Raw genomic sequence first — 14,850 nt, 5'->3', positions numbered from 1 at the left:
ATGGGACAGAAATTCTATTTTTAGAACAAATTGCGCCATCGCCTGCGGCAAACGCGCGTACATGCTGCGAGGATTTCTGCGGATGTCGCGCGGGGGAAATGGCGTCCGAAATTCCCGAAATTTTTCATGTTTTTGGCCCACAACTCAACGCTTTTACGTCTGTTGGAATTTTGCTTAATTAAGTATTTTCGTCGTAAGCTGCTCCAGTTGAGTGAAGTAAGACCGTGTCGAATTTAGGTATGTTCCGCTTTAAGCTTATATATATCGCTGACCAAGTTGTGTTCCGACGGATTCTTTTATATGAGCTGTACATTACCCCACTTTAAATTTCACACATGTTAAAGATTAACAGCTTTCCCATTACACAGCAAAAAACTAGCTGGATATATAGATATAGCAGAGCTTCAGGACTTCATGGTTTCCTAGCTCCTCTTACCACACGCTTGCGAGGAATTTGCCAGTCTATCGCGACCGAAAAGTAAAACAAAATAATTGCTAGTTTGAGTTTCGCCTGAATTGTAAGCAACGCTTGATGTTTCATCAAGGCCCAATAACTTTACGTCCGTAGATACTGCTCAGTTTTATTTGTGTAAAAATCCAGTAATTTCTCTGTTGTCGATGAATGAGAGCGCCCGCCGATGCGTGTTTTGTACAGTCAGTCAACATGACAAATTGGACTTCCACTGCGCCGCACTTTCGTGTGAAAGCGTACATCGAACTCAAACAATAACTCAATAGTTTTTAAATATGTTTAAGGTTGATAAATGTTTGAGAACATATTAAAAGCTAAGCTGGAAATATGTGAATAAAGCAGAAATAAATCAGCAAAGTTACAATGACGCTTTCTTTAATCAACTTCGAATAACGATTTCGATTTTGTTGATCGAGTTATCAAAACTCCTTGTCTATTTTCATTTTCGCAGTGTAAATCTTCACTATGCTTAAGTTAAAGAAACACGCATGATGTTAGTAGCCTTTTTTGCGTTCGTGAAATTTGTTACAGCATCTCAACACAAAAGATAACGAAAGAAATCTTTGTCAAGATTTGTTGACAATTGAAAACACCGACTCGGACTTGAAAGTGCGCGAGCTGCACTATGCAAATGAGCTAATTGTACGCGTCAGACTTTCCTTTCAAAAACTTTTGCAAACTCACTAAACAAGCAGAAACAACAAGAAACCATCAAAACAGGTTTTGGTTATGATTAACCACTGTTTGAGAAACTCACAAATTAACTCGATACCAGAGTATAGAGTAGACTGTTCACAGTCCCCTATTTTTCCGTGAGATGGTAGATGTCGATCGTTAAGCTCGACGGGCCGCCATCTTGATCTCTTGATGCGAGCGAAACTGGAGAGAGTACAAAATGCCCGTGGGTGGGGGTGGTGGAGGACACGGCCGGCGGGAAAAATACGATCTCACGGAAAAATAGGGGATTGTGAACAGTCTAAGTATAGAGTTTTCTTGCTATATTCTTAAGTCAGAACAAACGCAAAAACATACGAGTAAGCTTACAACAAGCGCGAGCAGATCTTATTCATTCCCAGCGCGAGATTGAAGTCTTGTTTTCGACCCTGAAAAACCCACCTTTTCCGTTAGCTCAGAGCATAAAACTACATATAAGCGCCCTGGTTCGTATTCCCTGCCTTATTCCCTGCCATCACGGTGAAAAGTACGTAAGAGAATCTCGCAACTCTCACCATTTGATCACGCAACGTGACAGCATCCACGCGAGAGCCCCCGACATGTGCGTGGAACCGCGCGGATACATGACGTCAGGATGGCGCAATTTGTTCTAAAAATAGAAAAATTGTCCCATATCATAGGTGCGCGCGGATCCCAAGACTTACGGTCTCCGTCCCCGATTATGGCTCCTGCCTCTTATCAACCGAGGACGAAGGCCGTACCGGGGAATGTTGCCCCGCCGTCGGGACGAAATGCACGTGACAAAAACAACCTAGGGCCAATATTCCGCGGTTTATTGTATGGCAACGTACGACAAAATAGCGACCAAGAAAGAACCAATCACAACGCCCTGAGTTACCTCAGGACTGCCTTGCCATACAATAAAGAAGAGTAAATACTTGTGAGATAAGCATTGTACCCGCCTTTGCCGTGCAGTTAGTGTATTATTTTATTTTTTCTCAACGAGGAAAACTGATTAAAAGTTATTAGATGAACGTATAACCGGTATCCACCAGCTATAACGATAATTACATCCGACTTTTTAAGTTTTTAACAATACAGGTCGGCTGCCCCTCTCCTAGGCAATAAGTATCATATTCATTTCTGCCGGGGTACTTGTAAGAGTGTACGTGACTTTATAGATATGATTATCTCGCAAAACAGTGGGCTATTGTCAGCTATCTGCATAGAAATGCATTTTTTGTTTTAGTTTTTCCCTGCTAACTTTCAACTATATTTTTGCCATCGGTTTTATTTGAAGCTGTCTCTTATTTCTTTTGAAGCTGTTTTTTTCTTTTTTTGTCTTTTTAATTAACATCTTTCCTTAACACAGTGACCGGAAATTAAATGTTCGGTTTACCTGTCTTAATGATTTGTGCTTCTGACAGAGCTTGGTAACTTTATCTAAAATCGAAAAACGTGGAGAGTGTTTGCACAATCTCCCGAGCTAGAGGTTCATGTTAAAAAGCACTCGACTAAAACAAAATAAAAAATTAAACAATTGAGAAATATTATGTACTAATCTAAATATTACAATAGCGCTAACATTTACAAAGATAGAAATATTCCAAAGACAGCTCTAAAATCAAGAAACCGTCGTACACACGAAGATATCATTATTTTGCAAAACTGGCAGGTTAAGGTGAAGTTATCTGCATAGAAATGTAATTTTTGAGTTTGTCTTTTCTCAATTTTAACCATATTTTTCTTTTGGTTTTATTTAAAGCTGTCTCTTTTTTTAAGTTGTTTTTTTTTGTTTTTTTGTTTTTTTTCTCCCCTTTCTTAACCACAGCAATTGGAAATTTTCGTTTTACCTTAAGTTTATAAGTCTTAAATTTTTCTTAAACTTATTCGAGACCTCACATGATGGATCTTCCGTTTGCTTATCGCTCTCGATTTTCTTCTAAGAGCGTTTTCGCTTACAAGCGAATGCGAGGTACTGAGAGTTTAAAAATGTTGAAAGTCAACTGTAAAACGTGCAGACCGCTTGTTTGTGCATGACTTGAGGCGACTGCTTTCTCACACAAGCCTTGTAGCTTCCTTGACAACGGTTTATTCAAATTCGGAGCAAACTCGTCGACGTTTTATTTGCTGTTTAATTTCAGAGCATCGTGATTGGTCAACGAAAATGACTTGCTGTCGGGAAGTGGTCAATTATTTATGGGCAGGAAATTTACATTTTGAAAGAGTTTTCTGGAGTCGAGAGCGAAAATACAAACTAACGCTGGAATCTAGTGAAGTCTTTAATACTGTGTTGTTTTGATAGCTGCGGTAAATAGATTTCCCTGTTCCAAGCCGTTATCTACAACGATAAGGATGCTGTGTCGAAGCCAATTTGGAGCTGGAATGAAAATCGTTCTGGTAAGCGCTTGCAGGTTTTCAGTGTTTCACTTCAAACGCTGTATGCCAATGGGTTGACGAAACACCGCTGTCAAACCGACAGGCTAACGAAACGTGTGATCTTTTTCAGCTATTGAAACTACTACTGGCGATTTTGTTAAGTGTAGAAGCCGCACACTATTTTCAAACGAAGAAAGGTAATGTTACTATAGCAGTAATATAAAAGCTTTAGTTTGTTATTTTGCGGGAGCGAAATAACGAACACCTGGATGTCCTTGATTCTAATTTGCGAGGATTTTTAGTATGCCGAAGTTCCCGATGTTATAATTCTTTGAAATACGCTGTGCATATTGCGAAATTTTCTGTGATTATTTAAAAATACCATAGTCTTTGTTGAGGGGTTTACCGAGGTTTATCACCACAACGAAATTCGCGCAAAATGCATTGCGAAAAAAAATATTAAAAATTATCGGCTTGCATCGTCGAGCGATATTATTCGCAATATTAAAGCACTAGGTACGTAATAAGGTATCGAAAAATGTTCCTTATGCACAACCGTTCGGTTCTTTTCAAAGAGGTAAAGAAGTCAAAAATTATTGAGAAGAGAAGTATATTACTGGATGTTTTACAATTTAAAGTGGAGTGAATTGCAATCATCCTCGCTGCTAAGTCCCTCGTAATATAATAGAAAATGTTCTGATGTGGTTTCTTGTCGCTTTTAGAACACGGTGGAATACATATATTTTTTGGGTATATGGGAATGTTTTGTCTGCAATAACCGATCGTGGATTTTCAAAGTTTTTTGTAGCAACATCAATATTAATTTAGCCTTTTTATACAGCGGTAAGACGAAACTTTTTCATTTGGTATGATTTAAAGCTTGTAAAAATCTATTGTGGCTATAAATTGGGTTTCTGTTATGGAGATGAATTATTGCATCGGACATCAAATGAAGTGCGGGAGAGTAATTTAGAGCGAGAATTATCGAGAAACATGCGACATACGTAAATTATTTTCTCTCATTGTTCATAACAACCCATTGAAAAGCCCGTTATAAGCGACAATGCGTTTGTCTCTGCGGTTTCGTGGTTGGCGGAAAAACAGAGCAGGTGAAAGACAGATATAAAATGCAAGAAGATGTTCGGCGCTTTGAACATTGGTTTATTAAAGCTCTCTTGTTGAACAACTGAGCGAAAAGTGGCCTTCTATCTTGGGTTTTTCCTGACAAAACTCGATAATTTGGTTTAAGTTTTTTACAATTTCAGTTATTAAAACATTTTACTACCCGAACTAGCCGTGATATTTAAGAAAACAATGTTTTTCAAAGGCACTTGTCTTTATTTTGTTAGGAAGAAGTTGAGGGTTTTTGAATAAGCGAAATTATAAAATAGAAAAACTGCCTTTGATTGAAACCTCCTTCAAATAGTGGCCACTTCCGTTGTTTATCTTACTGGGAACCAGCCGTCAGAATTTTTTGGGTCTCAGATGTATGCTTCAAATTCGATTGTATGATTTTACGAAGTTTGCTTTGTCACAACCCTTTACCGATGTTGGGCATTCCCAGCAACACGTGGCGACACGGCAAGCGAGCTCACTAAAGATGGATGTCGGAGCCAGGCAAACTATTTAATACACTTTTGGGTAATTTTTGAAAACAAAACTATCCTCCATCCAGTCCACCTTCTGTTCGTTAAATAAACTACCGGCGTGCTAAGATCGGCATAAGTATTTTATAGATTGCAAGTAGACGCATCGCTTTGCGAATGTTGTTTAAATTCTTATGGTCCGCCTCGATCTGGGAAATTACATAGAACTTACTTGAGACAGTTTCAGAAATAATCCCATTTCTGATTTCCAATAGGAATAAGCCATAGCAAGCAACTTTGATCATCATTTAAAACTGAACGATCAGATTTCTCTTGTTTATCCCAATTTTGCAGCACAGACTTGGACAACACTTTTTCGCCCTCTTACAGTGTGCTCCCAGGAACTGCTCTATAGAAAGTAGATTTTAAAACAGATATTATTTGAGACATTTCTCTGCTTTTGTTAGTTAAAAGTAACTAATCGACTACAATTGATCTTAATTTGCTAGACTGTGAACAAGACTTCCTATTATCTGGCGATAAAGGAAACTTCACAAGTCCAGGTGGATACGAAGGTTATCCTAATAACACAAATTGCAGGTAAAATGAAATAAAGGTTTGACATTGAGATTTATTAAACGACAAGAAAGTCGTAATAAAACGTTTCCTCTTGTGACATTCAAAATTACGAAGAAGGTTTCGCGCAGGCCTTGGAAATTCTTTGAAAATTGCCAAATCATTGAAGATGAATTTGGGGTTTCCCCTGGAAAGGGTGTTGGATTGTTCCTAGCAGTCCTTTTATTGAAGAGTCCTTGAATGCTTGACACTAAATGAAAAAAAAAAAAATACAACATTTTTCGACGTGGATGTACGACTTGCAAGTCCTGAAAACAATAAAAATCTGAAAAAGTTGCTTTCAAATCGCTTCTAATGTCGCGTTTACTCTTTTCTTCCTTTATCTGTATTCAGCTGGATCATTAAAGGTAGTTATAGCGCCAAAATAAGCATTACATTTCACGACTTTGACTTGGAATTTAGCAAGACTTGTTCACCGTATGATTTCGTAACGGTGTCAGACAAGTGTAACAAGTCGAAGACATGGTCTGAGAACATCGGATCGGGAGATAACATCGAGGGATATTGCGGTAATATGACGTCATTTACCGTCCAAACGCGCTGCCAAACGGCTCGAGTTGTGTTCAGATCTGATGACTCCATAACAGGAAGAGGATTCAACGCCACCTTCGAGATCATTCCTGTTCCAAGTGAGTTCAAAATATATTGCTATTGAGTATTCGACCATCTATCCAACCCTCCCTTCCCCTCCTTCCCCCTCCCTCCGTCCCTGCCCCCTCCTCTATCCCTCTTTCTCTCTCTGCATCCCTCCTCCCTCCCTCCCTCCTTCCGTCCATTCATCCATTCATCCATTCGTCCATTCGTCCATTCGTCCATTCGTCCATTCGTCCATTCGTCCATTCGTCCATTCGTCCATTCGTCCATTCGTCCATTCGTCCATTCGTCCATTCGTCCATTCGTCCATTCGTCCATTCGTCCATTCGTCCATTCGTCCATTCGTCCATTCGTCCATTCGTCCATTCGTCCATTCGTCCATTCGTCCATTCGTCCATTCGTCCATTCGTCCATTCGTCCATTCGTCCATTCATCCGTCCATCTACGTCCATCCATCCATCCATCCCTCCTCTCTTTCTCCATTTCCCCTTTCTCTTTCCCTCCCTCCTCCTACCCATCCCTCCCTCCCTCTATCCCTCCATCTCCCATTTCTCTTTGCTTCCTTTCCTCTCTTCATCCCTCATTCCACTTTCCCTTCATCCATTTATCCATTCATCTATTCATCCATCCATCTACATCCATTCCTCCCTCCTCTCTTTCTCCATCCGTCCCTTTCCCCTTTCTCTTTCCCTCCCACTCCTACCCATCCCTCCCTCCATCTCCCATTTCTCTTTGCTCCCTTTCCTTTCTTCATCCCTCATTCCACTTTCCCTTCATCCATTCATCCATCTGTCCATCTGTCCTTTTTCTTCCAGTCATTTATCCATCCATCTCTTTTCATGTATCATTTGCATGTTACAACAGACCAACAACTTTTTCTGTCGTGGTTTATTTTAGAGGCACCTGAGATAATCTCATTCTGTCCCGTTGGTGAAAACAATTGCTCCACGAGAAAAGAGCTTACGGAAACCGACACTGAAGTCATAACGTGCCAGGTTTCAGCTTCTCCAGAGGCGTTGGTCTACTGGTCCTACCGGGGGTTAAACGAGTCAAATCCCGACAGGCCACTCGACACCCGTGAGAGACGCATGATCGACAATCACGACGGGACACTAAAGATTAAGAACCTCAGGAGAAATGACACTGGCTTTTATCGATGTTACGCGAATAACACGGAAGGAGAACATGATGCATTAGTGTATTTACACGTCAAAGGTAAACAAGGATTATTTTAAATCAAATCTTCCCCTTTTCCCTCTCTTTGGTTAGTTAAATTTATTCTGTTGCCGAATAAACTGGGGATATGCTGCTACCTTCAAATACAGGCTTTAGGTTTTCTCAAACAAGCACACCCTCTATATAAGAAGACAGGTACTAGAAAAATGGCTTAATCTCTGCTCAAATTTTGTTTGAATTTCAGAGAAGTGCAAATGCCCGAAGATAATCAAAGCCAATTGGTACGACATTCCACCATACATCAAAGATAACGGACCCGGCCGAGAACCCGCGGGATTGTTCCCATTACTGCTCAAAGAAATTGTTCCCCTGTGCTGTGGAAACTGCTCTGGGGGTGACGGGCCGTCTTCTATCTCCTACGCATCATACAAACAGGAAAACTTGGTAAACATCAAGAAAATCGAGAACCTCGGTAAATCTGATATGATAACGTTTCCGATCAGTGGTAAGAAGGATGATCGCTTGTATCAGAATGAATACAAGTTTATGCCTCTTGTAAGCTCTCCTGGTGTCGCTTTCATTGTTGTTGATGAGCCACCTGGTACTTCAGCCAACGCTGTGTTCAACTCTGTCCTGTCTGGTTGGCCTGTGCTTCTTCTCACGCTTCTGATGGCTTTACTGTCCGGGATAATTATGTGGGGATTGGTAAGTACGATTCTACCCCGTCCCCATTCGCGGGGATTTAACCTAGGCCGCAGTTTTCATGCCGTAGGTAGCAATGATGATCTGGCTCAAAAGAGCGGAGAACTCGGGCCCAGGCTTAACCCAGAGATTCCATATTGTGCTCTAGATACCAAGCATAAATCATAACCTACCATTCAGTACACAGTTCACTCTTTCGCGAAAACAATCCTGGCAGTTAATAGATGTTTGTTACTTTTGTAATTTACACAAATTAGAAGTTCAATGACCAGTTTTACTCCTGTTTAGAAAAATTGGAAAATTTTCCAAGTATTCAGCGCCAATGATTTCCCAGTTGTTTTTTCCTGTCACGAACACTTTACCTTACAGCTAAAAGTACGTGCCGACTAAAAGCACATTTCTTTTACAATTTTCGTTTTTTGCAACTTTTCTTTTACTTCAGTTTCTTGACTATTTTCCTTTATGTCTACTAGACTCTGGAAACTCACTTTACATACATTCATAAAACGAAAGTTGTTCGAATTTAGAATAGCTAACACGAGCTGGTATCCCCGAAATAAACAAAACAAAATGACAAAAGCGAAAAAAATAAATCGACTTTGGTTTCCCATGGTTAAATCCACGTCCCACTAAGAATATCTTGAGCATTTATAATCACTTTGTAAGGAGGTTTGGGCCTACAGTGATACAATTTTATTTTCGCTTTCTGTTCTGTTAAGGACACATGGTATAACCCAGAAGAGTTTCCGAGGTCGTTTATCAAGGGCAGCGGAGAGGGTTTCTGGTGGGCTTTTGTTACCATGACAACCGTAGGGTGAGTGCTGTCTTATCATAGTAGTATGTGAAGAGCTAAATTTCCTCAGAGGAATTTTTCGTTTGTCTTATGGTAATTTCATGCTCTTCCATAAAGACTGGAAACGACGGTTCTCTAGTTTTACATTTAGTCCCAGCAGCCAGATACAATGTCGGTCTATTTCTCAGCTGTATACGGTGGCCCATGGGGGCACCGTAATTCTCAGCTATCGGTTAAACTTCATACAGATGCCAATTCTATCGTTGTTTGTCACTATCGATTAGGTTAATAATCCTATAAACGGTCATTTAAAAACTACAGCAGATACGATTGGAAAGGAATATACCAATGGTTTTCAATATAAAGTGTAGAAATTAGCGTAATCCGTACATCATGATATCTGGGCAAATGCTTTTTTGTCCCTTCCATCTCAGCAAACACCTTGAACAGTGATCAGGAATGTTCAGTCAAGGGCTTACGGTTCCTCGAACTCCTCAAAATTTAGTCAAAGACCAGGAATGATTGTCTTGATTTAACAACTCCATTAATGTCTTGTTTTGTTACAGCTATGGCGATCGATCTCCCAGGGGATTTGTGGCTCGTATCTTTGCCATAGCCTGGGTTCTGGTTGGCCTCGTTATCACGTCTATTTTCACTGGTGTTGTGACTACATCCTTAACAGCCATTACACTGAGCACTGACGTCAAACTGTATGGCACTAAGGTGGGTTCCAGTCTCGCTCGTAATTTAGTTGTAAGCTGGGCCCATTTGTTGTAAGCCTGGTTAAAGATTCCACCGGGTACTGAACCACTATCCAGTAAGTGGCAAAGCACACTATGCTTTCCATTGGATATTGATTTATTTAGTAGATAGTGTTATCGATAATTTGAGCAACTGAGACCTGCTGGACAAACATCTTTGAGCAAAGTATTCTTGTACATATTCGTGGAACGTTTATGTTGTGTATGTCAGTGGATTAAACACTAGAGTGACCATTCATGTGAAAGTCATCGAGCAGTACTTTCATGTGGCACTGAGGGCCTCCAAGACGTTTTGGGAAACAGGAGCATTTATTTCAAGGGAACAATGGATATTTTTGGGATTAAGTTGACGGAAAAAGGAATGTCTACTATCAAAGTGAACTATGGCCAAGAATTTTGGGGAGCAAGGGTGAAAAAGTAAAGTTTTCAAGGGATCAAGGGAACATGCTGCCCCCTCCACCCAGGAGCCCTTCATTTATGCTATGCAAGCAAATGTTTCGACAACATAATATTTTAGGAGATGTTTGGGTAATTTATTTAGCTGTAAATTAACCTTAAATTTATTCCTGGACGCTATTTCTGTTGTTTCAGATTGCAGCAGTGGCTAATTCTACTGAGTACCGGTTAGGACTGAACAAAAACGCGGATATGAAAGGTTTGTGTTGACAGAGCAAAAGGGCAAGAAGTTAAATCTGAGCTGAGGAACTCCCATGTGAAACGGTCGGATATGCTCGTCATCTCGCTTAGGGGTGTAAATCATTGGTCTCCTTTAGGGTGTTCAAGATAAAACCCAACTAGTTTTGCCCGCCCAAGTTTCTTTTAGGGTGCACCCGAAGAAACTGAAAACAAAGCTGTTATTTTGGTTTAATTGATATCCTTTTGGGGTCGACCAAGTGGTCTCCTTTAGGGGTTTGATTCTGTTTGTCCCGCCTTTTTTGAATTTTGTCATCCTTTAGGGGGAACAGTTAACGTGTAAAATATAAATAACTCCACATAGATGACTTATGTTTATAATAAGTACAGGTAATATTATTTTCACAGCATATCACGACTTACAATCTATCGTGGAGCCTCTAAAGAATCGAGAGGACGGCTTGAAGGGAGTGCTAGTCGACACGTACGTTGCTGGAGAAATGAGAGATTTTTCCAGCGAAGAGCTACGTGTAAATAAAATCATCGACCACAACTCGTACTACGGCATCGTATTCGGTAAAGACGACCGGCTGGCAGGAAAAGATTTCCAAACCTGCTTCGAGGACTACTTCCTATCAAACCAAGCAGCCATCTTTGAGACTGTAAAGCAAAACACCCAACCCATGAAGGTGAGTGATCTGCACGTTATGTATCAATCTGAAGGTTTTAACTCCCTCAAATGAGGACGGTCCAAATTTAGTTTTGATACACATCTTTGATGGCAGAGTGTGGAGTAAGCTCTCCAGGTACAAAATGACCCATTTCCTCTTTAAATTGCGCCTGCAGGGAATCATGGCAGTTGTATTCATCATCTTGGACTAGATGTTTGTTTTGGACTAGATGTTTGTTTCTGTACATCTTTCAATATTTTTTCGGGCCATTTTATGTTTAAGATCATCTTACTCTGTAGTCGTCTTGTTTATAGCTTAATTGCGAATCTAGCCATGTAATAGTGGATGTTTATGTAAATATTTTATCAAAGGCATCGGCTGAATTACGAAAAATGATGTAGCATAGCTGTTAATTCAGTGAGAGGAGAAGTAAAATCTAAGGAGCCTTCCTGTCTATTTCCAAAGGAACCGTCAGAGAGTGCAGCAGTGGAGCGGTCTTCTGGTCTATTTGACGCCAGCTCACCCTTGTTTCGAAAGGCAGTCTTCACCTGTCTTGGACTGCTATTGTTTTCCGCGGCTTGTGGCATTACCTGGGATTACGGCTATATGAGGCGCTGGAAGAAAAAGGCAGAAATGGGTAAGGACTTGTTGCTTTGAAAAATAAGTCATCATCATCTCGTCTTTTTTCTACTTTATTTGCTTACCAGCCTAGTGTATGTTACATAAAATCACTGGTGAAATTTCGAGTTTTATCTGGTTACCACCGATAGTAGCCGTTTGTTGTGTAGAGACAACCATAGTGAACGTAAGGAGTCTTGCTAAGACAAAAGTGGATTAGTGACCATTCCCTGCAATCCAGTGCATCTCCATCCATTCTTACAAGGGTACAGTCAAAAAAATTGTAATTCAAGTCAATGGCACTCTACATCAGCTTCATCGTGAGTATGATGTACGAAGGGTTGCTTTACACTTTTGCAACGTACGTGGCAAACGTTGCCATAAGGTTTCGTTCTATCGTATCTTGCATATTCAAAATAACTGACAAGCTTTTTTGTGCTGCAGATGAGCTTGAGCTGCTCGGTGGGCCTGGTTACGAAATGGCCAAAAGAAACCTGGACATGATGGATGCCCTGATGCAAGAGGTTCAGGAATTTTACGAGAACTGGACGAAGAGACTCGATGACATCACGAACAAACACGAGGAGGAACAAAGGTTACAAGCAAAACAGAGAAAGTAGAAGATGCATGTAATGTAGTCTAGTGAAACACGCTCTCTATGAGTTGCACGAGACCACTTGCACAGATCCGTTCATGATGTCAACTCGGCAATGATCTGTTTAATCATTTTGAGTAGTAAATAGTCGGAAATACGTCGGAGTGTATTCGGCGACTGATAGTCGGGGAAGGTCGTCCACTGATCGAGTGTTTCACTGCTGGGGCCTTGTACCGAAGGCAAAGCTTCCGAGTCTGTCTGGAAGAAGTCGGTTAGCAAGTCGATAAATGATCGATGAACGATCGGTACGCATTCAGTGATTGCCGTAAGATCAGTGGGCGACGGCTCCTTCACTGCCTTTTTCACTTTTTATAGAAAATTATGTAACACAAAAAGAGCACGAAATAATTTAATCGAATTCCTTCGAACCATAAGACAACCATTTTAGGTAGGCAGGCAAAAAGTAGAAACTGATTTGCAGCTGTTGACGTTTGAAGACTAGAGACTTAATGCTCCCAACTATGTAAGAATTGAAAGGTGCACAGCAAGGAGAAATGTATGTTGATCGATAACACACTATGAAGGTGTGGTAGCTTATTTGGTGGCTATTTTAGAAGGTATAAGTATTTGGTATTTGGTGCTATAGGTATTTGGTACTAAACAGGACAACGTTTTATGATAGTGGTTGTTGACGAATGGACAACGATTAAATGAGCTAATTGAATGTAAGTTTTATAGAATGGCGAGTTGTAAACAGTCTTTCATAACAGCTTCTCATTTTTGGATTGAAAGACGACATTCCTTAGGTGACGATAGATACCTGTATAATAAAAATGGTGTGCGATTGTGGAAATTGCTTCACTTTACGGCGGTTTTCACTTGAGTGTCAAAAATTATTCGACGTTTGCTTTGGTTTTGCATTACCACGCTAAACCATTGGCTCCAATCAAAAATTTCAGCCAGTTTGTCATCCAATCAGAAAGTGATTAATACCAATCGTGACGTGTTCGCACACGTTTTAGGAATTAGGAATTAGGAATACAGTTTATGAGCAGAAAAGAAACTGATCAAGGAGTTACTAAACTTGGACACCCAATCGTGGAATCTACTGCTTAGAGCAGGTTGTGATTTACGGTGGATAGCAACTTTTGGCTGGTCCAATTTTGCATTAATATTGCAGAGCTCTGTAGACGGTGAAGAACGTATATCGTGCACTATGCTCTAAGTAGCCTCAGAACAAGAATCTATTAGGAGCAAGACCAAAACAAGTTGTGACTTTCCCTCTCCAGGTACCAGCTCACTACGTTATTAGCGCTGGCGGTGAGAGGACAGATGTGATTATCTTGGTTTTGTTTTTGCTAAGCGAACCTAAAACGTCTATTGTAAACAGGTTCAGTGTCGCTGAATCTTTTGTTAAAGTAGGGTTAATTCTTAGAAATGAAACTTCAGTCGGGGAAAAGGACTTCGTTTTGGCGGAAAACCATCTCTGGCGATAAGTTCAGCCTGGATGTTGCAAAGTAACGTGGTGATTCGTCATGACCACAAGCCGACGAGACACCTTAAAGTACATGCCATCTTTTACATTTGGGTGTACACACGAACGTTCTCGAAAAACGACGTCTGATTTCCCGAGTAGACTTAAAAGTAAGCTTTCTTTTACGGAGGGCTATTTATCTTTATATCAAGATTTATCTGTTTGCGCGTGCTTAAAAGACGTAGAGCGTCTGCATATTTGTACATCATTCTATTTGTAAATAAACATGTTCACTGTCGATGCACGAAGTGTTTTGTTCTCTTCCTTGTTGTTTATTTTCAATTTGTGACACCCCGATATATTGAAATCTGTTCAAGAGGGTCATTCACGAGCCAGATACTTGAAAGTGCAAAGGAACAAAGGGTTTGTCTTGCTGCTTACATCCCTGGCAGGATGAGGGGGAAAAAGTGAAAGAAAATCACCATTGCAATCTACCATGATTAGCTCACGGCTTTAGGTAACAGCAATCGATGCTTACGAATCAGACTTGGCATTTTAGCTCGTTACCTTAGCCTAATGTACATAATTATTGTAAATAATTTTAAATTAATCACACTATTCATAGCATATCGTTTAATTTATATTACTCATATGGTTTGTTAGGCGCATTTGATCATATTCACATGTTAATTTGCGCCTTAGAAATATTAAATATTATTATTATTATTTATTTGTTTTTCTATGTATAGAATGATCTTCAGTTAAAGGTGCCTGTCAAACAATATTTAAAGTAGTTTAACAGGAAAACCGCCAATCAAACGGTGATAGTAAACCAAAAAAATAATCAATCAATACTTGCTAAGATGGAAAAATGATTTGAATAAGGAGTTGACGAGCCACATGAGCGTAAAATGCCGAGGCTAATTGTTGTTGTTGTTGTTGTTGTTGTTTTTTTAAATGAGCCAGCATTGTAACGATCACGATTTGGGGTATTTTCTTTAGAGGACTGTACAGAAAATAACCAAATTTCAAGCATGATTCATCTTTCACATTAGGAGTTACAAATGCCCCAAAAACGACCCTTT

At 40.1% G+C, this 14,850-nt stretch overlaps 1 protein-coding gene across 1 annotated transcript; it reads left to right on the top strand.

Moving 5' to 3' along the window:
- The first annotated feature begins 3,344 nt into the window (after positions 1 to 3,344).
- On the top strand, positions 3,345 to 14,063 carry LOC110041954 (uncharacterized). The gene is made up of 12 exons (XM_020747277.2): positions 3,345 to 3,547; positions 3,657 to 3,723; positions 5,622 to 5,712; positions 6,082 to 6,377; positions 7,240 to 7,557; positions 7,763 to 8,223; positions 8,940 to 9,034; positions 9,580 to 9,736; positions 10,366 to 10,429; positions 10,816 to 11,096; positions 11,544 to 11,715; positions 12,141 to 14,063. The coding sequence occupies exons 1-12, from the start codon at positions 3,503 to 3,505 to the stop codon at positions 12,314 to 12,316; spliced, it is 2,223 nt and encodes a 740-aa protein (XP_020602936.1). The 5' UTR covers positions 3,345 to 3,502; the 3' UTR covers positions 12,317 to 14,063.
- The last annotated feature ends 787 nt before the right edge of the window (positions 14,064 to 14,850 follow it).

This window comes from Orbicella faveolata, unplaced genomic scaffold, assembly GCF_042242905.1.
Source record: "Orbicella faveolata isolate gen_17 unplaced genomic scaffold, um_ofav_v1 contig_27, whole genome shotgun sequence".
In the NCBI taxonomy this organism is placed as follows: domain Eukaryota; kingdom Metazoa; phylum Cnidaria; class Anthozoa; order Scleractinia; family Merulinidae; genus Orbicella; species Orbicella faveolata.
This window is presented reverse-complemented; position numbering and strand designations above follow the sequence as displayed.